Source organism: Cariama cristata, unplaced genomic scaffold, assembly GCF_000690535.1.
Source record: "Cariama cristata isolate BGI_N322 unplaced genomic scaffold, ASM69053v1 scaffold7980, whole genome shotgun sequence".
Classification (NCBI taxonomy): Eukaryota; Metazoa; Chordata; class Aves; order Cariamiformes; family Cariamidae; genus Cariama; species Cariama cristata.
Genome location: NW_009596317.1, coordinates 29,276 through 54,988, shown reverse-complemented (window position 1 = coordinate 54,988; position 25,713 = coordinate 29,276). Strand labels below are relative to the sequence as shown.

General features: G+C 40.5%; 1 protein-coding gene across 2 annotated transcripts in view; it reads right to left on the bottom strand.

The window, feature by feature from the left end:
- Positions 1-574: 574 nt before the first annotated feature.
- Positions 575-25,713, bottom strand: part of KIAA0319 (KIAA0319 ortholog) — a 41,625-nt gene continuing 16,486 nt past the window's right edge. Inside the window, exons 3-20 of one of the 2 annotated variants that reach the window (XM_009705433.1) lie at positions 25,509-25,692; positions 23,190-23,294; positions 22,420-22,517; positions 21,949-22,036; positions 21,300-21,392; positions 20,575-20,707; positions 18,425-18,653; positions 16,630-16,753; positions 15,254-15,386; positions 14,217-14,365; positions 10,935-11,086; positions 9,652-9,790; positions 8,251-8,410; positions 6,809-6,951; positions 5,285-5,407; positions 3,785-3,875; positions 1,623-1,714; positions 575-753 (exon numbers count right to left, since the gene is read on the bottom strand). In XM_009705433.1, coding sequence (XP_009703735.1) covers positions 575-753; positions 1,623-1,714; positions 3,785-3,875; positions 5,285-5,407; positions 6,809-6,951; positions 8,251-8,410; positions 9,652-9,790; positions 10,935-11,086; positions 14,217-14,365; positions 15,254-15,386; positions 16,630-16,753; positions 18,425-18,653; positions 20,575-20,707; positions 21,300-21,392; positions 21,949-22,036; positions 22,420-22,517; positions 23,190-23,294; positions 25,509-25,692 — 2,415 coding nt within the window. The remainder of the gene's footprint in view (positions 754-1,622; positions 1,715-3,784; positions 3,876-5,284; positions 5,408-6,808; positions 6,952-8,250; positions 8,411-9,651; positions 9,791-10,934; positions 11,087-14,216; positions 14,366-15,253; positions 15,387-16,629; positions 16,754-18,424; positions 18,654-20,574; positions 20,708-21,299; positions 21,393-21,948; positions 22,037-22,419; positions 22,518-23,189; positions 23,295-25,508; positions 25,693-25,713) is intronic. The other variant, XM_009705442.1, reaches the window with a different exon arrangement.

Sequence of the window (25,713 nt, the reverse complement as noted above, 5' to 3'; positions counted from 1 at the left end):
GAGCACTACCATAGAAAAGGAAGTCACAAAGCACAGTCAGAGGTAAATACAATGCACTAAAAATGCGCTCTCTTTGTGTTCCCAACCTAACCTGAAAATGAAGATGGCGCCTGTGGTCACATATCGCTCTCTGTATTTGTAAGGGAATTTATCTGTATTAGCTTTTGCTGTTTTAGGTCCGCATCATAATCACACTGCTTCTCAGAGAGAGACAGGAGCACAGGACACAAGTCTGTATGCGTCTCAGTTACCATTGTTAGTAGTGTAACAGCCCTGGCTAGTTTTGGAGCAGTGATACAAGAAAAAAGGCCTTCTGAAGTTGAGACAAACATTCAGCATGGAACATGCGAGAAATAAGATATGCTTTTCCTTGTTCCTGTAACGGTGACAAGAGGAGTTAGCTGACCATTTAACCCTTACTCCTTCCTTCCCCTAACTGTGCTAGAAATTTATCACCCTTTCATCCACAATTAGTTGATATTTTAGGAAGCTTTCGGTTCTGGAAAAACAGAGGTGGGCCAACATGTTTCAGATGTGTTGGACCAGTGTGTTCTGTGCTTTTACCCTCACTCAGTTATCTGTCTTTGGAGCTGTAGTTGAAGGAAACTCCATTTCTGATGGATCCATTCATGAGTGTTTTAGGATTTTCTCTTTCAATTTTTTCTCTGCTGAAGATAGTGTCCTGATCACTGTCAAACTCTGACTCAGAGACCATTAGACTGGAGTTGTGTTCTGTACTTCTGTGTTTTATACCTAACAATAAAAAAAAAGCAAAATAAGCTCATTAGAAAGGTTTCATTTTTTAGTAAAAACTAACCATCCTCTCCTCTGCTGTGATATGAAAGATGAGTGAAAACATTCTCTGCAATCCAGCAAACCATCATGCACCACTGCTACCACCAATACAAAAATTGGCCTAGAAGGTATCACATACTGTTAGGCAGATACTCTTCTGACTTCACTGCAGGCCCATCAGTTTATGGCTCAAATGTGACTATATGTGCTTAAATTTGAAACAATTAGATGATCTTAGTACATGGCTAATGTACTTTTAATAGCTAGAATCTGGAAATGTCTGTCCACTCAACTATTTCATTAACACGAGTGGCAATGAAGGATCATGGTTTCTACAGAAATGTTATGTCTGTGTTTCTAGGACAGCAATTTCTCAGGATGATTTTATTTCCCTGGATTCCAGTATTTCCCCTGCTAAAACCTGAAACTCAGGTAAATCAAAATATACATGAACAAAGGGTAGCAGCTGAAGTCTACTGGTGTTTAACACGGCACTTATGGGCCAGGAGGAAATTGCTGCACAGCAATACAAACAGCTCCGAATTAAAGTCTGTGCAGGGAAGGAGGGGTTACATGGATAAAGTCTGTGGGACAATTAGATGTTCTAAATTAAGTTTAATGAAGAAGGTCAGAGCAGTGGCTGTGCCCAAGGCCTCAGGAAAGAAATGAAGTGATTCTCCTCAAACCACTTCACTGTCGATGCTTGGCTCTGCCATTCCCAAACTTGTAGGTCAGCTTCTGGGCTCCTCCTGACTGCAGGTATCAATTCAAATGCATTGACTGCAAGCTTGGTGGATGAGTTCCCAGCTGAAACAGATAGCACTTACCATATTTGGGTCGTAGCTCCATTCTCTCCTGCTCATCTATGTTATCTAGGATGGTGTATTTTGTTTTCTTTCTTATCTTTGTCCTCTTTCTGCTAAAAAGAAAGTTACCACAAAGATATTTAGTTCTCACGTATACACAGAAATCCGCTCCCCCTCCCGAATATACAGAACTTCATTGTACCTTCTCACCTCCACTTAAAAAAGAGTTGTTCCAGTTTACACCTGTATAAGGCAGCTGTACAATCTGGACCAGAGAGTATAATTGATTTTCTCTCATATACAAAGATGAAGAAAGCAAGAAAGATTGACTTGCTTTCCTAGTCCACATGGGTTCAGTGTGTTCAATTTCAACATAGTAACTAGACACAAGGTAGATACATTCATTTGTTTTGAAACAAAATTTGTGTAAGAATTGGTTGGTCCCCATTTATTTATTTTTTTATTTTCTTTAAACAGAGAATTTCAGTGGTGCTTGTCTGGTTATGGTTAGAGAGAAGACCAGACAAAAATGGAGACTGACTTCCTTGTATATACGCAGGGACAAAGCCCTACTCATCTGTAGGTAAATCCCCACAGTTTTTTCTTCATTTAAATCCTTCCCCAGCATCTACTTCCACAACCCTGCAAACATCATCATCTCTATGTGAAGTTTCAGCTATCTGCAGGAGTTACACATCTGCTTGTTAATACAGAAGGAAAAGTCCTGGAGCTACAGGAACAGACACAGAACTGTTTGTTGCACTGGATTGAGAGGAAATGAACAAAGGATTTCAGGGTAGAAATAACGGCATTCACACGTGAAACCAAGAGGGCAGCCTCCTAGAAGATGCTGTCACATTGCAGGCATTTTTCTGGCCCTTTCTCATAACTTTGGAGGGAGGTGAGTGGGACACGCCCTTTGTCAAGGTAAGGATTGACTCTGGCAATGTCTGCAAAAGAACTCCCACCCAGACTGCACAGTTCACAGTGGAGAAGCCACTGCTCAGTCGACATTACAGCAACAGCCAGCCACTCCGCCTCCCCTCTACAGTCTTCTAAAAAAAGAGTTCATCTGGCAGCTCAAAGCCTTTAAAACCTCGAAAACTCCAGCCAAATCTGGGACTACAATGTATCTGTTTCCTTTAGTTTCCACAAGGCATCTCTTGCCATTCTGTCTTGTGCAGCATTTCCCTCATCTTTTTTACATGTATCTGTATTAACCAGCCCTCACTCTCCGGCACAAGCCACATGAGGACAAAGGACAGAAGCAGCTGAACTCCATAAACAATCCCTTTCTCATCAAATCCACACAAGCCTATAAGGCTCCACCCCACACTGGGGGGGGAGAGTGGGACACACACCTATTTAAATCTTTCTACTAACAGCACCAAGCCTTCAACCATAAAAAGGAAATCAGTATCAACTCCTGCACATTTCAAACAGCATCCTTTACCTACTGCACAGACACTCTAGAAGAAGTTGAAAATCCAGAAATATTTTGACAGCATTTAATTTTTGCTAACACTTGAACAAGCTATCTATTTGCTGGGCTTTTTGAGCAGCAGGAAAAACACCTGCTTTAGTGACAAAACTTGCAGGGGCTTGTCACTTGAAAGAGAATTTCTTAGCAACTCACTAGGGAAGACTACAGGAGGGAGACAGAAACAACATACAGCAGTAGGCAAAACTGTTTAAGGAAAGAAGAAGCAAGAAGTTTGTGTGACTGAGATGACTGGAGTACTCCTTGCCTGTTAGCCAGATGTAGCCCACATGTCCACCCTTCCTGTCCAAGGGAGACACCAGGTTGGGAAGAGCTCCCTTCCCATGGCCTACAACACTCTTACATCAGTGACCTTCAAGGTGTGCCTCTTTTCTTAGCAGGGAGTACCTGGAGAACTCAGTGGGAGATCACAAAGATCTGCAGTACACGCTCAGCATATTAAGAGATAATTTATGTTAAAATGACGGATACTTCAGTATCAGCTTTCCACCCCCCCCCAAACTGCAGAAGAGGACAGAGCCACAAATGGATACTCCTTTTTTTCAACAAAAATGTGTCTATGTGGAAAGAGCTACATGTCTGAAAAGAGTTCAGTGGTTTAGTGCTAAGGACTGGACTAAAATGTGCCAGTTGTGTGCAGTTTTTGTATATACCCCATCAAAAAGAAACTCAAATCATGTACCTTTTGCAGCAGCAGATGCAGAACCAGGCAAGCCCTACCATGACCACAATCAAAATAAAAACAGATACAGTCACATAGAGTATACTCCACTCTGAAAAAGGAAACACAACAGTGCTTTGTAAAGCAATATGAACAGGATAATTTCTAACACAGCTCTATTAAAATAAACAATCCTGAGGAATGGGGAGTGGCAACAGGAATTTAGGAAAACAGCACCTTCATATTCTCAGAAGAATCCCTAAAAAAACCCAAACTCTTAAGCTTCCAGAATGACAGTGCACGTTGGAAAATTTTCTTCCACACCAATACCTTTTACCACGCCAAGACACCTCAAGTTTGTGGAAGGACTGAAAGTCAAGAGGGCACAGTTACCACCTCAGTTGTCATTCTCTAACTGAAATAGACATAGGTGTACTCTGGGTCCAGCATTTTAGTAGTGCTTTAAAAGATCACCTAATTTGAGAGAGAGCCTTCTACTCGCACACTTGCATTTGTAAATCCAGGAAAACATGAGAAGGATACAGACAGATGTCCAACAATATGAACTCCAACATGTGTATACTCACTGTCTCAGTGTTATTATTACACTGTGGAACAATACAGCATTAGGGCAGCGCTGCAGGAGGTCCCAGCTTCAGGCTTCTAAATTACTGTCCCATTTAGGTTAGTCAACTAGCCTTCGCTAACAGACACATGGCCCATGGTTACTTAATGGCTTGTGGCAAGCTCCTTATAAGTGTCCATAAATTTACTTGAAGACTAGTGCATTGCTCAACAAACATCTCCAAGCCTGCACAGTACTAGAGTTGAAATAAAACACAACTCTTAAGCAGAAGACTTATTTAGTTAAAACTATTAAATATTCAAAATAGAGAGGCTTAGTTGATATGTTAGGTGTGCCACAGAATATAGACATGATTAAACTGTGAAACTAAACTGCGTTTCCCAGGCGCAACAGGCAAACTGAAAGGATCAGTGAAATTAATAATTCTAAAAAGCTGAGGTTTTAAAGGTGACTATATTGGTTAGTCCAGAACACTGGTGTTTTCTTTCCTTAAGTCAGGTCATACTTCTGGCACAGAAGCATCAACCACTGACTCAGAGAATCTAAGTTGTTGCCTCTTTTTCAGCTTTGCAACAATCAGATGAATATTACTTAAAAGGTTTGCAATGCCCACACTATTCAACAACCATTCCAACCGGCCCCAAATTGCTGCAAGATCTCTCTCCCATGACAAAGTTTTCATGTTTTTTTCCTCAAATAGCGATACTTTTTAAAATTTAAACTTTTAAAATATTTTAAATATAGGCTACTGCTGACAAGACATTTCAAAATGTTATTCATATATCTTTCTATAGAAAGATATTGCTGGCTGGAAAACAGAGACTTTCAGTCTTCCCTCAGCATCTACCTCCTAAGTACTCCCCATTCTGACACCTAATAATCAGTCTCACCAGACGAGTTATTCTTGAAATACATCCCACAACACCCAAACTCACCACAATTACTCTCTCCGTCATTCAGATAACGATGAATCAAGTTTTCCATCCACAGCTGGTAGCAAATGCAGCGCTTTGTTATGGGGTCACAGTGTCCGTGTCCAGAGCATTTTAAAAGACAGGCTAAGAACAAAACCAGAGTTAGCTGTGTAAATGGACAACTTGTCACTGAGTCTCTTACTGTGAGACTAGATTGGTGGTAAAGTGTCTAGTTCATAACATTCTGATGTTTTTTGAATTTCCTTTTCCTTTGGTGTTGGATGTTAAATAGATTTACAGTTCAGCAGACTGCTGGCTGTGAAGAGAAAGGTATATCTTACACATATCTTATGCATACAATATATACAATATATCTTATGCATACAATATTGACATTGTATGCAAGTCAAGAACATTTATTCTAACCAGAAATAAAGATGAAGTTGTGGAATTCAGACCTGCTCCTTTCCTTATGACATATTTGTAAGAACTTCTAAAGTACCTGAGAACTGAGGAATATCAGCATTCTTAGGTACTAGAAGACAAGCATCATACCAGTAAACTAAACTGTATTTCAGTATTTCTAAACTGAATTACAGCATCTGAGGCCAGAATGTTTACGCACCTCATACGCTTATAGTAGTAGCTATTGCTAGATCAATGCATCATATCAGACTAAAATAAAAGTTATTCCCCTTAAAACTTAGAGTAGCAGATTTCTTACGTCAAGAAAAATGTTAATGCGTATTTTCAAGTGACACATGCATTTCAGTAATCCAAGTACATTTCAACAGAACAACAGTCCTTTTCAACAGGCAAATAAAGACAGAGTTTACTATTAGATTTACAGAATCAATGACTTTTATTGCCAGAGCTCGCTCACTTTGTTTGCGTTTGGATCATTATGTCCTGATTTTAAATTATGGAGAAGTCATATCTGTAATAACCGAGTATCACACAGGGTTCACATTACTACTAAAGTCTAAAATAGGCTTAGAAGTTCAAGCATCTTTTTGGACAAAAGAAAAATTTCATTATAAGAAACCCCAGCAGCCTGTCTACATTGCAAATATTACAAGACTAGGTTATAACACAATGATTACCTGACCATTTTGCCCGATACAGGCAAGAAGTTATATTACAAGCCTATTACTGAACACTAAAAGCCTTGAAAGAACCAGAGACATGAAACATTCTATATTATGGCTATATTAAGCTTTGCCCATCTTCCAACAGAAGATGGTATGAGCAGAGTATCTTTATCCTCATTCCCCAGGCCTTCCTGATGCAGATCAAATTAAGATGTCCTTTTTTGCCTGCTGTTACAGGGAACGTCTTTTAAAAGAACACAAGTAACTGGCATCAGTCTACCACAAATGAACAAACATTTTAAAGTATTGTCTTCAATGTCATCTTTCAGAAATCTACATCCAAGCCTGGACACCAGATGGCAGACAGGCGGCCTTAAAGCACTGTTCCCAGGTGCTGTGTTAGCCAAATGCCTGCAAAGTTCTGAGATGCGCAAGCACAATCCAAAAAACCTACCAGCTGTGTCAACACGCAGGACTTTAAAAAGCAGAAAGTCAGCCTTCTCTTTCAAAAGCTGCACATGCAGAGTTCGCGAGACATCTGATGCCTTGAACACCTTGGAAGGATGTCCATTCTGCACGTAGAATACAACCGCAGTGCTGCAAAAAGAACAGCTAAGGTCACGACTGCTTTCAAAGATCACTTTTGTCAGGCATTCCATTTACAGCCCTTGTTTTGTTTCTAGAAAGCAAATGTCACCGCTGGTAATGATTTGGGAACTCTGTCCATGGATCAGTCACCTCCATCCAAATGCCATGGACTTCATTCTGAGCCGGGAGCAGAAGCAGTTCTCTGGCTTCTCAGTTTCACATAAAGACAAGAACAGCAAATGTAATTCCCTCCTTGGCCTTCCTGACTCTCGCTTTAAGAGAAGAATATATACATTTGCTTTCCCCACTCTCATCTAGAACCTGTCACAAAGCATGCTGAAGTAGTTTGAGTAACTTTAAGAAACCAAATTTAAGAGGAGGAAAAGCTCAGAAGCAAGGGAGCCAGAGAAATTAATGGGGGAGCCCTCCTTCCTCCATCCCCCCTGCTTTTTTAAGTTGGGTGGTGTTGATCTCATCCTGCATCAGACACTTCAGGGAACATATTTATCTGAAAAAGCAGTGATTGGAAGCTGTGATGAAAAATATCATAGCTATAAATGTTAGATTTTCCAAACTTTGTTTTAAATTTTAAGACATTCCCTGAGAGCTAAATACACACCAAAATGGGTTTTAAATTAGCAAGTAGTTAACAAGAACAAATTCAAAGATAACTCATGTCAATAAGTTCTAACAATCATGCTGAAAAGTTTCTCTGGATATGCAGAGTCATCTCTAGCCCTCTACACCAAGTATAGGGGGTATTTCTACCTCAGAGTAACACAGCACACTTAGGAGTATCCACTGTGTAGTTTTCTCTGCAAAAAATGGATTTTCATCACCAGTTACCTGGGAAAAAATTTATAAAATACTTAGAATATCAAAACCTTAGAGAGGAAGAAGAAAAGGAGAATAAAATAGGTTTGATCAGATACAGCTGGAACCTTATTTAGAAACACAATACTTTTACTGTGCAAAAGTGTCTGTCTCACTCCATCCAGCATTTGGGAAAAATAATAGCACTGTATGGAACAGATACTGAAATATATGTATGTGCTCTCTTTAAAGGAACAAAAAAAACTACACAATTTTTTTTTTTTAAACAAAACACTTCAGTTCTGAGCCTCTACAGAGCTTACCTCATCAATTTTCTACCACAGCAGAAGAAATTCACCTTTTAAAGTATATACTGTTGAGAGCTACAGCATTTTTTTAATTGTCTTAAAAAAGATTATTTTGCAACTAATTATGAGCTGTGAAAGAGTCAATGAAAATCACAAATCCTCCTGGCACAGCAGGATATTTTTGTACCTTATATCCGAGTAGGCTTGTATCTTCTGCACTTTGATATCTGAATCCAAAACATTCAGCAATACAGCCAGCTGTCTCACCAGGGTGTCCTTCTGCTGTTCACTCAGTTGTCCCACTCCAACTTGCAGAATCAGCTCCACCAGACCACTCCTTTTGGGATCTGACAGAAGAACACGCTACTCTTTCAGAGCCTGGCAAATATTTCAGTACCAACTGAAGACAACATGCAGTACTTAAAAGTATTTATTAATACTGTATTTTCCTGCATAAGACCCACATCCCTTATAACCCAACCCTCATGTGTTCTTAGAAAAGTACTTCACCTACATTTTCACATTCGCTCTGAAACAAACCTGGTGGGTCCTAAGATAGCAACCCAGCTTATCAGTTGAAAGAATGCACTTCAGGTGTGTACTTCAGTTCAGCTTTAACACATTTCTGTGCAGAATAGCAACTTCTGTTCCCCTAAACGCTGCCATCTTAACGTCAGAGGTAAGAATTCAACTCACCTAGTGCTTAAGTTACCTGCTAGTTACTGGCTACTACCCAGGAAAAGGGAGGCAAAGATGGACTCATATGGTAGCATGCAAGAGTGTGTCAGCGAGTCTAAATCAGGATTGTCAACTTGAGAAATAACAAATACGTTTACCTTCACAAACTGAAGGTTCTGTTAAATAATACTTGAACTTCTAGAGTGCCTTGCAAACAAAACAAGCTCCACAGATATCCAGTGAGAATCCTGAGCCAATTATTGTGACTACATTCAACAATAAAGTGAGGAACAGAAATAAAATCATTGCCCAGGCATCTCTGACAGTCCCAAGATTCCAGACTCATTTCCTGAAGCCTCAACTTAGGCTTCCATCACATAGCCATTTATCCTGCATTTGGAAACAAGTCTATATACCAGCAATATCAAACCATGCAAAGACAATTTAAAAAACCTTGAAATTCTTCACGGTTTGTTTTTGTCTTTCAGGATGAAAGAAGAAAAACAAGTATAGAAACACACTTTCAACCAAACACACAATTGCAGCATCTGTACGTAAACTTAATGCTCAGCTCCCACCTCTTTCCATTGGCCAAACTGATCAACAACCAGAAAAAAAAGAAACAAAAGACTACAATGAATGAAAAGCAACAAAAACCTAATGAAAATATTAAACTAGAAAGTATGATTTTTATTTATTTATGCTTCCAGCAAGGCAATGGTGTAACTGGTAGTTAAGAATCCTGACATGTCTTCTTCTAACACACTAAGATCTGTTGAGAGAATAAAAAGGTAGGAAGAGACTCGTTTGCTTTGTGTTTTAACTTGAATCTTGTCAACACTGAAATAAGTGAAAAGGAGAACAAAGATGAGGTATTCACAACGTATCGATGACCTTTTAATTGTCATACCAGGCCGCACTTCAACAGTTGCTGAATCAACATCTGAGTCTCCTTTAGCATCCGTCACTTTCAAGTGAAAAGTATAAGTACCTTCCACCAGATTAGTTAGCTGCAGTACTGCCTCGTGGTCTGAGCCATGGATCACATCCTGCAATAAAAAGGCACCGGGATGATTATACCCTCACAGAAAGTTGCCGGTGTGACTATCAAGTCGGGTAACTGGTGTGACAGTGTGAGTTTTTGCTTTGGCTTTTGACGCAAATGTGACCTACCCACAGTTTATAGCAGAGTAATGCAAATTTGGAAGTGACAGTTAGTGATGATGTCTGCACAGTAAGGATATTTTCATTAAAAAAACCCAGACGGAACAGCTGACATTTTCAAGCAGATGAATACTTGAGAATCTGAGGCAGACATACGTTATTACTTCTCATTTTTACTCCAGTATCCTTAGTTCTCTCTTCTTAACTCCCAAATTATTTCCTTTCCTTGGAGTTCATGTATTTCCAACTATCATCTCTGCCAGCTACATTTAAGCTAAACCCCTTCAATTCTTCTCATACCCTCATGTGAATTGCTTCTAGAAGCTTTGTTGCCATTTTGCTGTCTTGTCTCTCACAGTTCTTGTTGATTTGCCACTATTTTCCTGACTGTGAAGAGCTGTCCACAACACTTTGTGTGTATAGGCAAAAGGAATTACTGCAGTTTTAGGAGCTGACATATAAACTTCAGTTTATCATGAGGTACTTCTGCTGTCTGCCCCTACTCAGACGGCAGACTCCACTGTCCTAACGACCCAGGCTATTCACTGTGGTCTGCCAGGCAAGGTATCTATACATCTACAGCCAAACACCATTTTTATCTTAAACTGCAAGTTTCGCTTCATCTGGTATCAGACATGATTCCTTAGTCTTTACCAGTACTTCTTGCTCTCTCAGACCCTTCCTCCTTTGGAATATCTGGATTTTAGATGATTTTTCTCTCAAACACATTAGCTTGGTACTATCGCCAATTACTCTTTAAGAGACATAACTTTATTCTTCTGTCTTGAGTCTTTCCCAACTAAGTCCATACTGCTGCAGTCCTCTTACTTAGCTACCATATTCTGTAGCTGTACTGAAAATATCACAAGCCCCTTGAACCAAAACATTAGAGGAAGCAGGGGAGACAAACCAGCAACAGACACCATGCCTCATAGCATCTTATGAGTCGTACCTGCTTGCTCTGCTGCAGTGATGCTACATGTGTAACAAGAGCCAAATGTGACTCTTTACAACCTTCAAGAAACTTACCCCAGCTGCTGGGCTTTGACCATCTCGAATCCACAAATACGACACAATCCCCTGGTCATCAGCGGACTTTGAGCCATCCAAGGTAACAGAGTTATTTGGAAGCACTAAAACATGCTTCCCACCAGCATGCGCCTGGGGTGGACTGTTGTTTTCTAGCCATGAAAATAGTGGAGGAAAAGGATTTGCTTTCAAAACATGCGAAGTGTGACATGCCAACACGCCCACACTGCAATTCTTTACTTGACGATTACAGGCAGTAACAACAGAATCTCGTGTCAAAGGTACAGGGAAAGGATAAGTGGGTATACAGAATCTGGCTCTGGGATTATTACAACCTGACAAAAGCAGAGCTGCACCATGAGGAGAATACCAGTAAGAGGTAGCATCCAAAAAAATCTTTTTCAAAAAGCATTGTAGGGTACTCTATTTACAGTCTCACAATAACTTAAGTGTCAGATCTTCTCAGTCAAGCAAAAAGATCTTCTGCCTATTTAGAAACACAGCCCAGCATGAGATCACCATGCTGGGCTCTTCTCATCTTAAGAATCACTTATTACCTAATAGAAGCTTGTGTAAGGTCTTGTATTTTCACAATGCCTGTATTTAGGCAAAGTGTAATCAAGAGGTTTAGAGTAAACTCAGTTCCCAAATGCTTTTTGCTTACCACTAGCAGTGAAATTAAGGCATGCATTGGGAGTACAGCCAAAAAACACCAAAGAAACATGAATACATTCTCTTTCCAGAAACCAGACATCACTGACTTTTGATTAGACCACAAGTAATAAGACAGAGCTCCAGGTACTTATGAGGCTGAGTGAAATACCTCACTGGTCTGAATATTAGGTTGGACATAAATAATTCAATTTTGGGCAGATCACTGGGACATTGGCTTTAACTCCATTCTTTAGAACAGCACAGAGTTCTCCGTGATACAAATGATCTTCTTGTCTCTTCCAAATAAACCAGTTGATTAAACTTGGCTATTGGAGCAGTGAATATTTTTAACACTGAACCTGTGACTGTAGTCATTACATACTACAGCTACATTTCACAGCATGAATGAGACCATGAGACACATCTGGGCAGAGCTGCTGCCCTATGTTTCTGACTAAACACCTAACTGAAACTCAGAAACAGTTCAACCAATGATGCATATGGGTAAAACTGAGTCCAGCTTCTTCTCCAAGATGCATATGGGTCAGGGTAATCCCAAGCACAAATACAATCTGGGCAAAGAATCAATCGAGAGCAGCCCTGAGGGGAGGACTTGGGGTTGCTGGTTGATGAGAAGCTCAGCATGACCCGGCCATGTATACTTGCAGCCCAGAAAGCCAACCGTATCCTGGGCTGCATCAAAAGCAGCGTGACCAGCAGGTCAAGGGAGGGGATTCTGCCCCTCTGCTCCACTCTGGTGACACCCCCCCTGCAGCACTGCCCTCAGCTCTGGGGGTCCTCAGCACATGAAGGACATGGACCTGTTGGAGCAAGTCCAGACAAGGCCACAAAGATGATCGGAGGGCTGGAGCACCTCTCCTGTGAGGACAGGCTGAGAGAGTTGGCGTTGTTCAGCCTGGAGAAGAGAATGCTCCGGGCAGACCTTAGAGCAGCCTTCCTGTACCTAAAAGGGGCCTACAAGAAAGCTGTGGAGGGACTTTTTACCAGGGCATGGAGTGACAGGACAAGGGGCAATGGCCTTAAACTAGAAGAGGGAAGATTCAGATCAGATCAGAGGAAGAAATTCTTCTCTGTGAGGGTGGTGAGGCACTGGCACAGGTTGCCCAGAGAAGCTGTGGATGCCCCATCCCTGGAAGTGTTCAAGGCCAGGTTGGATGGGGCTTTGGGCAACCTGGTCTGGTGGAAGATGTCCCTACCCATGGCAGGGGGGCTGGAACTGGATGGTCCTTAAGGTCCCTTCTCAACCCAAACCATTCTATGATTCATTTGTTCTGCAGTGATATCAAGTAAAAATGAAACAAGGCTGCACTGTTTTCAAGAAAGTCAGCAGCTAAGATTCTAATCCAATTCTGCTATCATTTCATAAATGGTATAGGTACCAAACTTGGAGAGCCAGAGTGCATCGCTCCCCTCAAAAAACAAGGTGGGCAACAAAAAGTCAAACTCTGGACCAAATAAGATTTGAAATGTATTACACTACTTTTTTTTAAAAGGACACATAGGCCCATGGATATTGCAAATTCAGTCTCTAAGGAACAACACAAGGGACAAGATGGTTGGATTATCACCACCTGCAAGCTTGAGGATGCAACATACATGGGGCCTACGAAAGCTGTCAGGAGTACTTGACAGTGCCTCTGTCAGAAAGGCAATAAAGCTGCTCAAGGGTGAAGGGTCTAGGGAACTGGTCTTATGAGGAGTGGCTGAGGGAACTAAGGTTGTTTAGCCTTGAGAAAAGGAGGCTGAGGGGAGACCTTATTGCACTTTACAACTCCCTGAAAGGAGGCTGCAGCAAGGAGAGTGTAGGTGTCTTCTCCAAAGTAAGAAGTGCTAAGATGAGAGGAAGCGATCTTAAGTTGTGCCAGGGAAGGTTTAGATTGGCTATTAGGAAAAATTTCTTCATTGAAAGGGCTGTCAAGCACTGGAACAGGCTGCCCAGGGAAGTGGTTGAGTCACCATCCCTGGAGGTATTTAAAAGACGTGTAGATGTGGTGCTTAGGGACATGGTTTAGTGGTGGACTTGGCTGTGCTACGTTTACGGCTGGACTCCATCTTAAAGGTCTTTTCCAACCTAAATGATTCTATGATCTCGCACAGTAGGTACTATTATCCTAAAGCCTCTTCCACAGCATGCATGTTGGGGAAAAAAAATTTTAAAAACAACACCCCAGCAACTCTTTCTCTGTATCAAAATAACAAAATAAATGTTTTTCTAATGTTAAGTGGAAATTGGTATACTCCGAGACCTCACTTGGATGTCACTTAAAACCCATGGTAAAACTGTTTTTCTACTCAAACCTTAACTTTGAGAATAAAATAAAAACATCCTCTTAATGAACTAGGCACACTGTGGTCGAAGATAGTATTTTGGAGCATTTTTATTACAACTAATTCTGCATATATTTAACTTTAAAAAAAAGCTTTCAGTCAAAGTTAATTCTACCGGTCACTCACAATACTGCTTTATTACAAATTAACTCTTCTTGAATACCCTTGAAATACGACAACAAATACATTATCCCTTTCTGTTAGAATTTCCTTTACATTCTGTCAGTGATTCACTGGCAAATTGCCCAACACATCCTAAGCAGCAGCAACAAGGCTTACCTTCCTTCACAGTAACAGACAGCACAGACGCACTGCTTAAGCCCTGTTGGTCTTTCACCGTCAGCCTGAAGCGATAGGTACCAACCTGAAGACCAGTTACAGTTGCTATTGCTTTGTCACCATTTTCCATCTGTACAGAGCTTGGTCCACTGAAAGAAAACATCTCAGAAAAATAATCCTGCACAGCCAGTCAAATTATTCTTTCAGTAGCATTACTCATGCCATTTGTTTTTATGTATATGGTAGTTCTACCACCACTATAAGCACTGATGGATAAAGAACTATACGAGACGAGTTTAGTTCAGAGAATTCATAAATCCATTTTTTCAAAACATTCAAGCACCCAAACATCACATATCCTCTTCTTAGAAGAGTAGAAAATGCAGCCCAGAAGTTCAACCTCCTAGCTCTATTATTTCAAGTGAGTATGCAGATGCTGTTGCTCTAAGAGCCACTCACAGCACATACAGGATGCCACCAAACCTCTTCCTATACCACAAATATGACAGTTACATGAGCTAATACCTTGTCCTTTTAGGAAGGAGCAATTAGTTTTGCGCATAAACATACAAACTTTTGTAAAACATTTCCAATCATCATTCAAGAGCGCTTCAGTCACCTACTGTTGAAAGTTCAGGTTAAACAGATTGTCAATTTACTTTATTCTTCAACAAACAAGTGACCCAGAAACCCTAGTTCTAAGCACTGATGGGAAAACTTTGTATATTACAGAAGGGTACCCAAGTCTGTTACTCACTTTTTAACAGGAGACATGGAAGTTCCTGTCATTTTCTCTTAACTTGGTAACAGTAGGCCTCAAAATGACACATTGCAAAATATAGGCAAATATTGCCTAAGCTTTCCAAGCTGAACCTAAAATTCCTGTCTCTTACCCTATTACCACTTGAGCTGGAAGATTCTCAAAGCAGTTCTCAAACAATGCATCACCCAACACCCAATTGCGTAAGAGGCTCTACCACCCACTCACTTACACTTTGTTCTCTGTTTTACTGGAGATCAGTAAAATCTCTAGATACCTGACGTTTTCCCAATGATAGAAGACAATGCCTTGGTCATCTTGGCTTTTGCTTCCATCCAGTGTAGTACTTTCTACTGGGAAGGTCAATTCCTTGTCAGGGCCAGCCACTGCTATTGGAGGACTGTTATTTTCTGTAAAAAATAGTATCTGTTGTATGACATTTGCTAGGTAGTCACTGGCAAATACTTCTTTTTTTCCCACAGTCATATCTGAAGGCACAGGCACACTCCAAAAATTTTGCAGCACGCTCAATGGATTGTATGAAATGCTTTATAACAAGAGTGGTGGGGTATTCTCCTGGTTCCACTGCTGCATCCCTTTCAAAACCACCCACACAAATATGGTTCTTTGCCCTTGAAGAAGATGCTGGCCCCGGTTTTCTGCTGCTCAAGAACAGCATGATGCCGCTAAGATAATGCCAATTTAAAGCCTTTGAGGATTTAGTGTAGAAACATATAACCTATTATTCTGTTTTCAGTGTCTACTTTTATAGCATGGTAAAACTGGCAATGCTACCATTTTCCTGGATATTTATCCTTAGACCTGACTTCAGCAATAGCATCTCTCTATTTCCACACTATAACAGCAGTAAAAGGCACCACCACACGCTGTACTTCCAATTCATGTTCTTGATTTCTGCAGTAAATGCCGGCTGTAAAGTTTTCCCAGAAGGGGTCCTCTACAAAAAGATGCACAATAAGCAAAAACAGGAAGATAAAATGTTGCCCAATGGTGGAACATGAGACCTTCAGATGGGCAGAAAAGGCCATTTTGGATGTAACAGGCAAACATATTACAAAAAAAAAAAAAGGCATTAAAAAAGAAAATCTCATGAGGCCCTGACCATTTCCATTTGGGCCCATTCATCACTCATCTAAATAAAAGCGTGAAAGATGCAGTTTTTGAAATTCCTTGCTTGACACTTTTCCCTAGAAAGTGCAATGCAATTCTAGGGAGAATTCAAGTCACTCAAAGACTCTTGAAGGAGAACTGCAAAACAATAAGAAAACTGAGCAAAGGACTGATTGATACTCTGAACAGCTTCGCTAAACAGACTTTGTAGGACATTAAACTCCAGAGCTGCATTTATAGTTTTTAGAAGTACACACAAACACATCTCTGTGCAGGTTGCCTTACATAATCAGGCAGGTGTGAGCCCTCAGGATCACCACTTGGACTTTCTATGATTCTACACTTGCTTTAACTCTTAGCTTTGACAGAAAATGGAGGCAGAAGAGTCCCTGATGCATGGATACCAGACATTCAGATTGCTGTCTCAGTGGTGCAATGCAGGGAGATGAGGTATTGTGCTAAAGGCACGGTGCTAAAGGCACCAGGCTGGCCCACCCCTGAAGGACCCTGCAGCTGACTTACCAGGCTGTACAATCAGTGTGACCTCAGCTGTGGACCGCTGCCTCGCAGAGTCTGTGACAGTCAGCTGAAATGTATAATCTCCTTCCTGCATTGCAGATAACTGGAGGTACGGCGTCCGCACTCCCTACATAGCATTTATAAAAGCAGACAGCATGAGATAAAACAGAAATGCTAATAGGTTATGAAGGGTCTTACAGAGGAAATGTGAAGAAAAAAAAAAAATCCGTTTTACTTCATAAATACAGTGTTTGAGCAAGGAGTTTAAGCAAAGAGGAGAAGTAAAATTTGATGCACAGACAGATGTAATGTATCACTATTGCAACTGTCCCTACCACCCCAGAGAAATATCTATAGACAATAAACCTTAATTTCTTATGTCAGTATAATCGTTGCACTCTTTCTGAACAACAATAATTGTGAAATCCATGGGACATTAACTTTCTCAATTAGGAAATTAAACACTGATGGAAATTACTACAGCTTATTCAATTTCCTTAAGAGATATTTTAAACATCATGACATTCTTTAATACAATATTTATAAAAATTGTTAAACACAAAACCAAGCTTAACTTGATCCCAGACAGGTTAATGGAAAAATCATATTAAACAAGACAACTCTGTCCCAAGTACACTCTCCAGCAGTACTAGTTGATATCTATATAAGCTCGTAAAATTACTAGGCCAAGCTATATGTCCTTTCGCTAATAAAATGAACATTTGTGGCATCTCTTATATGAGGAATAACAAATCACAATGCAATTAGGGTTTTGGTTAGTTTTTTGGATAAAGATGATAATGAGAACTAAGGGGCTTGATAAATGATTAGCTAACCAGCAGAGGTACTTGTTACATTGCACTCTAACCGTGGATACCACGCAACACACCTGAGACCAGCATCCTCAGCTTTAAGGACATGAAAAAGATTACTAGACTCTCAAAAAGAAACTGTAAAATGCTCTTTTCCACATTAAATACCCAATGAATCCTTAGATATCTCAAGCAATCATTCCTTTCTTTCAGAAAGGTTGCTTTAAGATTGAACAGATCTTAAAAACTACAAGCTGAGGTTGCACAGATGCTTTTAGAAAGTTTTTGTCTTGGTAAATGAACAGAAATAAGCCATTACGCTATAAGCCCTTCCATAGCTTTGTAATTGCGTCTACAGTATAGGTTTGCATTAATATTACTCCTTTCCTAAACGGATCTACAAAGTGATCTCCTTCCAGTTCCAAAGGTCTGAAGCATTTGCAACACAGAAGAAATCATGTGTCTCAAAAAACAGCTTCTGAGTTTCAGTCAGTTTCATTACATTGATTACCTCAACTGCCCACAGAGCTACAAGAATCTCCAACTTACTGAGTGCAAGTCCACCAAAAATCTTTATTAACTTTTCCCAGATTTAAAAAAAAAAACAACAACAAACAGCCATGAAAATAAGAGAATAAATTCAGTTAGCCTTCTGTTTGAGTCCTGCTTTCTGCAGGAGAAAGTGTTACAAGAAAACCCTGACTACTCCCACATTCTACCAAAACCAGTTTTCAGCATGTTCAGTGTCTCAGAAGATAGAAACCTGTGGAGCAGGCTCTAGGGTCCAAGTACAGACCCTAGAGAGAAGGAATTAAAAGCAGTATCTAAAGTAAGAGCTGAATACATCAGAAAGGAACAAAACAAAATGAATAACAGCACTCTAGATATTTCAGTGCTTCTGAGTAGTTACTTAGGTATGTGTTTGCTCATGCTAGAGGTAAAGATAAAAGAGCTTTCCAACCCTATGGAAGGAGAAATAGACATACCTGCATTGCTACAACCTTGCCTTTGCTTTTGGGACTGAGCGACCACTCATAGCTGACAATTTCATGGTCATCACTGCTCTGGTTTCCATTCAGTGTGATGAAGTTCTGGGGCAAGGTGACTGCCTGATTAGGTCCTGCATTGGCAATAGGTGGGTAATCCACTGGTTTGTTAACAGTCAGAGACGCAATGGTGGAGTTGGCTGCTCCATCCGAATCAATCACTGTGAGTCTACAACAGGAAAAACAGTATTGGAAATCTGTTAAGATCGACTTTTGCCAAGTCCTAAGTTCAAAGGTTAACTTTTTCTGGCACTTTTTCAAGCACCACCTAAAACAGAACCACTGATCAGATTATATGAACTTCTGCTTCAGAAACACATATCCCTCAAGTAAGGTAGGAAATAAATTCAGAAGACTGTTTTAAAACACAGCTTTCAACCTTTAAGAAAAAAAAGTCTAGCTATTCTGGATCCCAGATGAAATCCTTTCCCTGCAGTCAATGGCAACTTTATAAATTTCAAAACAGACTTCACTGCAAATTCTTTAAAAAATTAACTCAGTAAAAAGCAGGGGTTTCGTTCATCAGCCATAGTGGAACAGTCCCTGTTAACACCTACATCCAAAATTACTCTGGATGTTCAGAAGCTCTGCTTATAGCACAGTAACAGTTCCTAACTTCTTACTTCTTTGTGGCATGCTATTACTAATTTTAATGGAGCTTAATACCAGCTCAGATTTTTGAAGATGTCAAATCACAAAACTAAAGAAAGTACAGGGTTTAAAAAAAAAAAACACAAAACAAAAAACCCACAAAAACCCACTATTGCCTCTCAAACACAATGACAAATCATCTTAAAATGAGACTGCTGCAGACACCAGAAAGTGATGGAAGACTGCCCTTCACAGTGTGGTGACCAACTACATCTCTAATTCACCTCTGTTGTGAAAACTGCATACAGCTGACCACATGGAAGGGAACCACTCTTGAAGCTTTCCTTGAGTGGGAACAAAACTAGTGCTCCTTAATTCTGTCATGAGGGAACACATACTTCTGCAGTGGGTGCACATCCATGCGTATCAGGAGCACCGTATTTTGTTGCCCAGCTAATATCCTGTAAGCTTGAACACACTGCTTTATTGTTCAAGTATTCAGCCTTCCCCAAGGGTGCACAGATATAGCAAGTAATTTCTTAATTCCCTAGGGTTTGGAACACACTTAGAGCACTGCTTGTAAGCAAGCTCTGCCCCTTTTAATACAGAAAAAATCCTACGCTCGTATCTGCCACTGTACAATATGGAACAATTCCAGTAAAGAACACAGAAAGAAAGTTGAAGCTACGCAATTTTTGGTGAAGCTTATGTAAAGCACCGTGTTTAACGTATATGTACAGTGGCTTCAACATTCTGCTGATGCTACACTGATACATAATATATCAACTGGTAGCCTGTTATCCACTGGCAGCTAAATAACCCAGGCTGGGTCAGTGGGAAGTCTGCCTCTGTGCAGACTAGACTTTAAGTTAAAAAGTTCAAAAAGTGAACTCTGATTTTAACTAAAGCACCCAGAATCACAAACATTGCTTCCACCGTCTGGACAAAATCCAGTTTCAGCAATGCATAAATAGAGGAAAACAGTAGCAAGGCAAAGGCTTTTAAGAAGAGCAGAATGACTCTTATTAAAAATCAGCACACAATGGCTTGCAAGGATCAATCTCCCAATATTGTTCTGTCTGCCACTACCCTTCAGGGGATGACTTTCAGAGCCTGACTGCAGAGTTTCATCTCAGGACACTTGCCAACTTCTAAGCTGAAGGAAAAAAAAAAAAAAAAAACCACACCACACAAAAACCCACAAACGTTCTGTCACAGTTGTTATCGCTGGGAGTGGGAGGTATTTAATTTCTGATACCTTGTTTTGCATAACTTTGTGCTGTAAAGTATCACTACACCAGTATCACAAAATCACTGCAAGCATTTTTTAATAAAACTGCTCCCTGTCTCTCCACTGTACAAAATGAAGGGTAACAGCAGGCAGAAGAAAAATGAAGTTTTTTGTTCGAGGAGGAGTGTGTGAGCACAAAGAGAAACAAACATTTAGCTAACATCACAGAAACAGTTAAAACACCAAAGGAAAGCATTTGTGCAGGTACCTGAAAGTGTAGTTTCCAGGAACAAGGTTGGACAAGTGCAAGACAGGTGTGTCAGCAGATGCCTTCTGCTCTCGCAAAGGACCTTTAATTTCCTCCCAGTGGTAACTCACTATCTTCATATCATCTACACTTTCTATATTCAGTAAAGAAAAACATATCAGTCTCTTGTAGCGATTGCTGGAATGAATACCAAAGTTTTTCATGCACTGATCCCTGACTGGTTTTCTACAATTATCTTTTCAAGCACATTCAAACAGGGTTCATGTACCATAGTTGTTAAACCACCAATTCCAAATTACATTTGGTATGGTTTACCTAAATAAACAAAAAATTCTTCACAAAAATATAAATAAAAATCAGCCTCAGACTCTGCACATTCCAACTTCTCTGCTCTCAGCAATTATGAACGTAATTATGACATCTCACCATACTCTATGTGACCACTCTCTACCATGGCCCCAGTTGTACTGGCACAGAAGCTTTCTGGACAGGACAGGAAGAAGTTGTAAGAGTAGCTGCATCTCAGTCCCCAAGTGGAATGCTGTATTTTATCACTTTTTTATTTATTAAAATAATTTATAACTAGACTCAAATCCCTGCAATAAGTCATGATTCAGGGAACTTTTGAGTAGAGTGAGAAGAAGGAACTTCACTTGTAACTGACAAACAATACTACTGTATATTAAAAACACAGGACATAAGCACAGGATCGTCCAAGTACATACGACTGCCATCAATGAAGGTAGAAGTTGTAGGCAAAGAAACTTCTTGTACTTTGGGTGAAGCAATGGCAACAGGCGGCTGGTTAATTCTGACTGCTGTGAGAAAGACAGGGGAAAAAAATAAATAAATAGTGAAAGTCCAGGCAAAACTACTCTGTTAACTCTACAGATTAATAGTCCCCAGTTATTCAAATCTAGGACGGACAGCTTTGCAGCATCTGCTCTCCTTTTTGGACACAGGGGAGAAAAGGTTACTGAAGAGCAGCGTGCTGACGCAGCAGTCTTCCACTGCAGCCGCTTCTAACTGGTATGATTTAGATCAGACCTGTGTACCGTAACTTGCAGCTAGAGCTGGTTCAGCACCTAATTGCTGTTCCCAGCTGTATTGAAGAAAGGGATCATAAGAGGTGGCACGATGCTATCTCAGCCTTGCTTGAGGAGGGTACAAGTCCAGAAAGCACTTAAAAATAGTAAGATCCTTAACTTTCCTTCCTTAAAATGCTTTATAGACACCAAGATATGAAACGCCTCTGCATGACAGGACTACCAGATGTCCTCAACAGACAGTAGCTGACAGACTTCTAGATAAGCATGTTGTACAACCACTTGTGTTGAAGAAATTAAATTTCATTATTTTAGCCAACTGATTTACCTGGTTTGACCGTGACATTTACAAAACCTTCACCAAAGGCATTTTCACCAGAAACCGTCACTTTGAAGGCATAAAGTCCCACTGATAACTGAGACAAATACAGAATAAATCGTGTTACATGTCAATTTATGCAAAACCAGTATGCATAAATCTGCCAATCATATTGTAAACAGAGAAAAATCTGGATATCCAAAACCTAGAGCTCCTTTTATATACACATACACAAAAGGCCACTAGTCACTGCCCAGAAGCAGGGAATACAAAGCAAACACTTTGGAATTTTTACTCTACCTTAGAAAATTATGAGAGCACTCTAAAAAAAGACACTTCTAATCTGGCAAAGATTTGGTGACACATGCAAGTGACTTGCAGATATTCAAACTCCTTGAATCATGGTGCCCTTCCCCACAGGTCAGATTCCTGTGAAAGGACCACACAAACACAATGAGCCTGAGCTCACAGCTCACTTACATGAGAGAGTTTCAAGGTCTGGCTGTGCCTGCGCTCCATTTCACCACCATAGTCAGCAGGGTGACTGATTAAACTCCACTCATAGGTGTAGGCTGTTTCTAAGAGCAATAAGACAGCATAAGGGTAATCAGCTTTGCCTTCAAGATAAGCCCAGGAAACAAAGAAATCAAGTTCACCATCCATCAGATAAAAGGCTACAGCAGGAAATCACGACTGCTACTGTTTTAAGCCTGCAAAATGAAACAGTATGAACACACGTTAAACTTCCACAGTGTGTTGTAACTTGGTAAAGCAGCAAGGACATAACAGACTTCACAAATAACGGACTTTTTCCCAAAAATCAGCTTCATGTGAAGTGAATGCATTTTACATAGCTACCTATGAAATACGTATTCTTTGCTGCTGCAGTCTGGAAGCTGGTAGTTTTAAAGTAAATGTTGCATTCAGAATCTACTTCCCCCCTCCCTGCTTTACAGCAAGATGCTATAACATGGGCCACATCATCTCTTGGTAGAAACTACTGGCTTTCTACTGAACCATCCAGCTAATGAGTTCAGGTTCTGAAAATAAAAGTCACCTTAAAAAAAAAAAAATCTCTAAAATGCAAAATGAGGAAATCCTCTCTGCAGTTGGAGCCACAAGAAAGGTAGCAGCAGATGAGAAAGATGGTTTTATCCTGAGGTGTGCATGTTCACATAACTCAGGACTTGTCTGCATTTACAGGTTGGTAGTGTGCGCATCTCCTTGTATGCCAAGGCCATTCAACTCACCTGTAGGTGGTGGTGGGACAACAAAAGCATTCAGTTCAACCTCATTTTTGGGTAGCATCACTTGTATGTTATCTCCAGCAGACACAATAAGTTCTTTTACTGTATCTAAGACAGAATGAGTACATTATGTTTTAACAGATAGGATGGATATAAATTTAGTATCTTCAAACATTACTTGTAATGGATTAAGTAAAATTTGACAAACACTCTACAGTGAATAGGAAACGATAAGTAAAAAAAGATTCCTCAATACATAATCAAATAATAATCTATTATAATCATGACTATGGCTCCTTCACCTTTTACCAAACCAAAAGTTTTCTTCTTCCCCAAATAGGAAGTGACATTTCTCCTACTTCTGTTTTAGAGAAAAGCATTCTGATTACTCCTGTATATCGCAGGTAACACTGCTCTGCATAACAAATTATGCATTTTTCTCAGTAACTGGATGGAAGTGCAGGAATTAAAAAATATGCAATTACAGAAGAAAAAAAGCCATCTGCACCAGAACAAACTTGATTAAATAAAGCAACATAGTCCATACTAGAACTCTAATATCACACCTTCTTTCACCAGGAAGCACTATTTCTATGTTTCCGTGGCACTTGTGAGGCGTATCTCAATGTCCAGCTCAGTGTCTCTTTTAAAAATTCCACTTCTATAGCAGAGCAAAGGTGTTATATTGTAGCTGAACTGCACATTCAACCTATTTTCCATCCAGGAACACCCTCCCAGTTCTCATCTGTGAAAACTCTCCCCTCTTCCAAAAAATGCCAAAATTCACAAATCCAGTCCCCAACAGAAACATACCACAGCACAACTTCAGGAAAGGTTCCCATAGACCTGCACTTCAAAGGTTTTAAATGTCTTCTTTTTAATACTGGGAACCCACAGAACAAAGGTTCTCCAAAGGCAACATTCACTAGTGTCTAAACGCCCAACTTACAAACTCTGAATAGATGAACAAGAGGCTACTCAGCAGCTGACAGGTCTAAAAAAGGATGAAGAGGTCACATTGACAGCACACTTTCTGTCACTGCTACTGAAAGGCACCATAATTGCTCACAGGTGTTACTCTAGACACCAGTGGAGTGGAGGTTTGTACTCAGACCTCCACACAAGATGAGAATAAAATGGCTAGATGACCAAAGGAGAGAAGGAGGGACTGTCTTTGAGACTTCCAAGACAGTAGAGCTGAGAACACATAAACTTGAGGCAATCCTTGCACAAAGCAGTACTCAGTGAGATTCATCACAACCTTCCCTTCAGCTGCTTCTTCCAAGTTCTTTTCTCAGTCCTCTTCAACCTCCTCCTGTGAAGGAAGAGGAGCTGCCTAGTTAACACTCAATGGTAATGATGATCCATTGCCTTGGAGAGAGTTCTCTCGTAGCTCATCTCTTCCTATTACCTCCTGCCACTACCCCAGCTGGCAGGTTGCAGTTTCACAGAAGGTGCCAAGAACGTCCCAAATCAGACTTGCCCTACCAGGAAGCAAAGGGCTTAGCTCTCCATATCCCTTAGTACATTAGGAGTGCAGAACAACACACTTATGTGCTTCTCCGCTTCTTGTGACCCTTCTAACCCTGTGTCAGGGTGCACAGGGAGGCAGGAAACTCAGCGGGGGAATGGAGATACTCTAACATACAGACAGAATTTAACACAACTACAGAGGACATAGTGGTTATGCATGTCCTTTTCAAAATAAAAACTTTGCTCTGCAGCTAGAAGTCTCACAAGCTTCTTCACAGTTTTGAAATTAGAGCAAAACTTTTTTTCCCCAGGATGAAGAGGCCATGTTCTCCCTTACTAAGGACTAGGCTTCTCCCCTATTAAGGGCTGAACTTCCTCAGGGGCTACCTATGCTGCTGCATGATATCTGACAACTATATATAGTGGGAATCCTACTGAAGAGTTTTTGAGAGGGAGCAATGTTCTAAGGAGTCACACAAAAATAACAGTATGGCTAGAAGAGACTATTCTGAAACTCCAGCTCCAGTATTTCTCACCAAGTAGAAAAAGTAGCCCATTTTAAAAAGGCTCTTAGTCTCTGCTTTTTACTTTGCTGTATTTCCTTGAGTCGTAATTTCCCATCAATGATGGACGTGGTTAGAGTTTTGCCTCACAAGCAACTGATTAAAGGGTGTGGAGTTTGCAGTGTTACTGTAGATCTGGAGGCTTAAAGTGGGATGATGTGACATTTGGATAAAGAGCAAGCTCATAACTAACAACATGTTGGAAGCTTGACAGTAGTAAAGCCATCCCCATCCCCTGTCCAACCTGCAGATACCCCTCAGATCTCCAGCTATGTTGAAGCATTACCTGTTTTAGCGGCAGTAGCAGGTGGTGTGAATTGCTCCTTGGGCTCAGATGGCACAGTATTGGTGGGAAGCAGCATGATCCCACCTTCAGTGTCGTTCGCTGGGGCCACAGTGGGAGCCTGGGTTTTCTCTGACACACCTGGGGAGAAATCCAGTTTGTCTGAAGAAGAAGAAGGTGTAGCAGCCTGAAAAATTAATTATAGGGA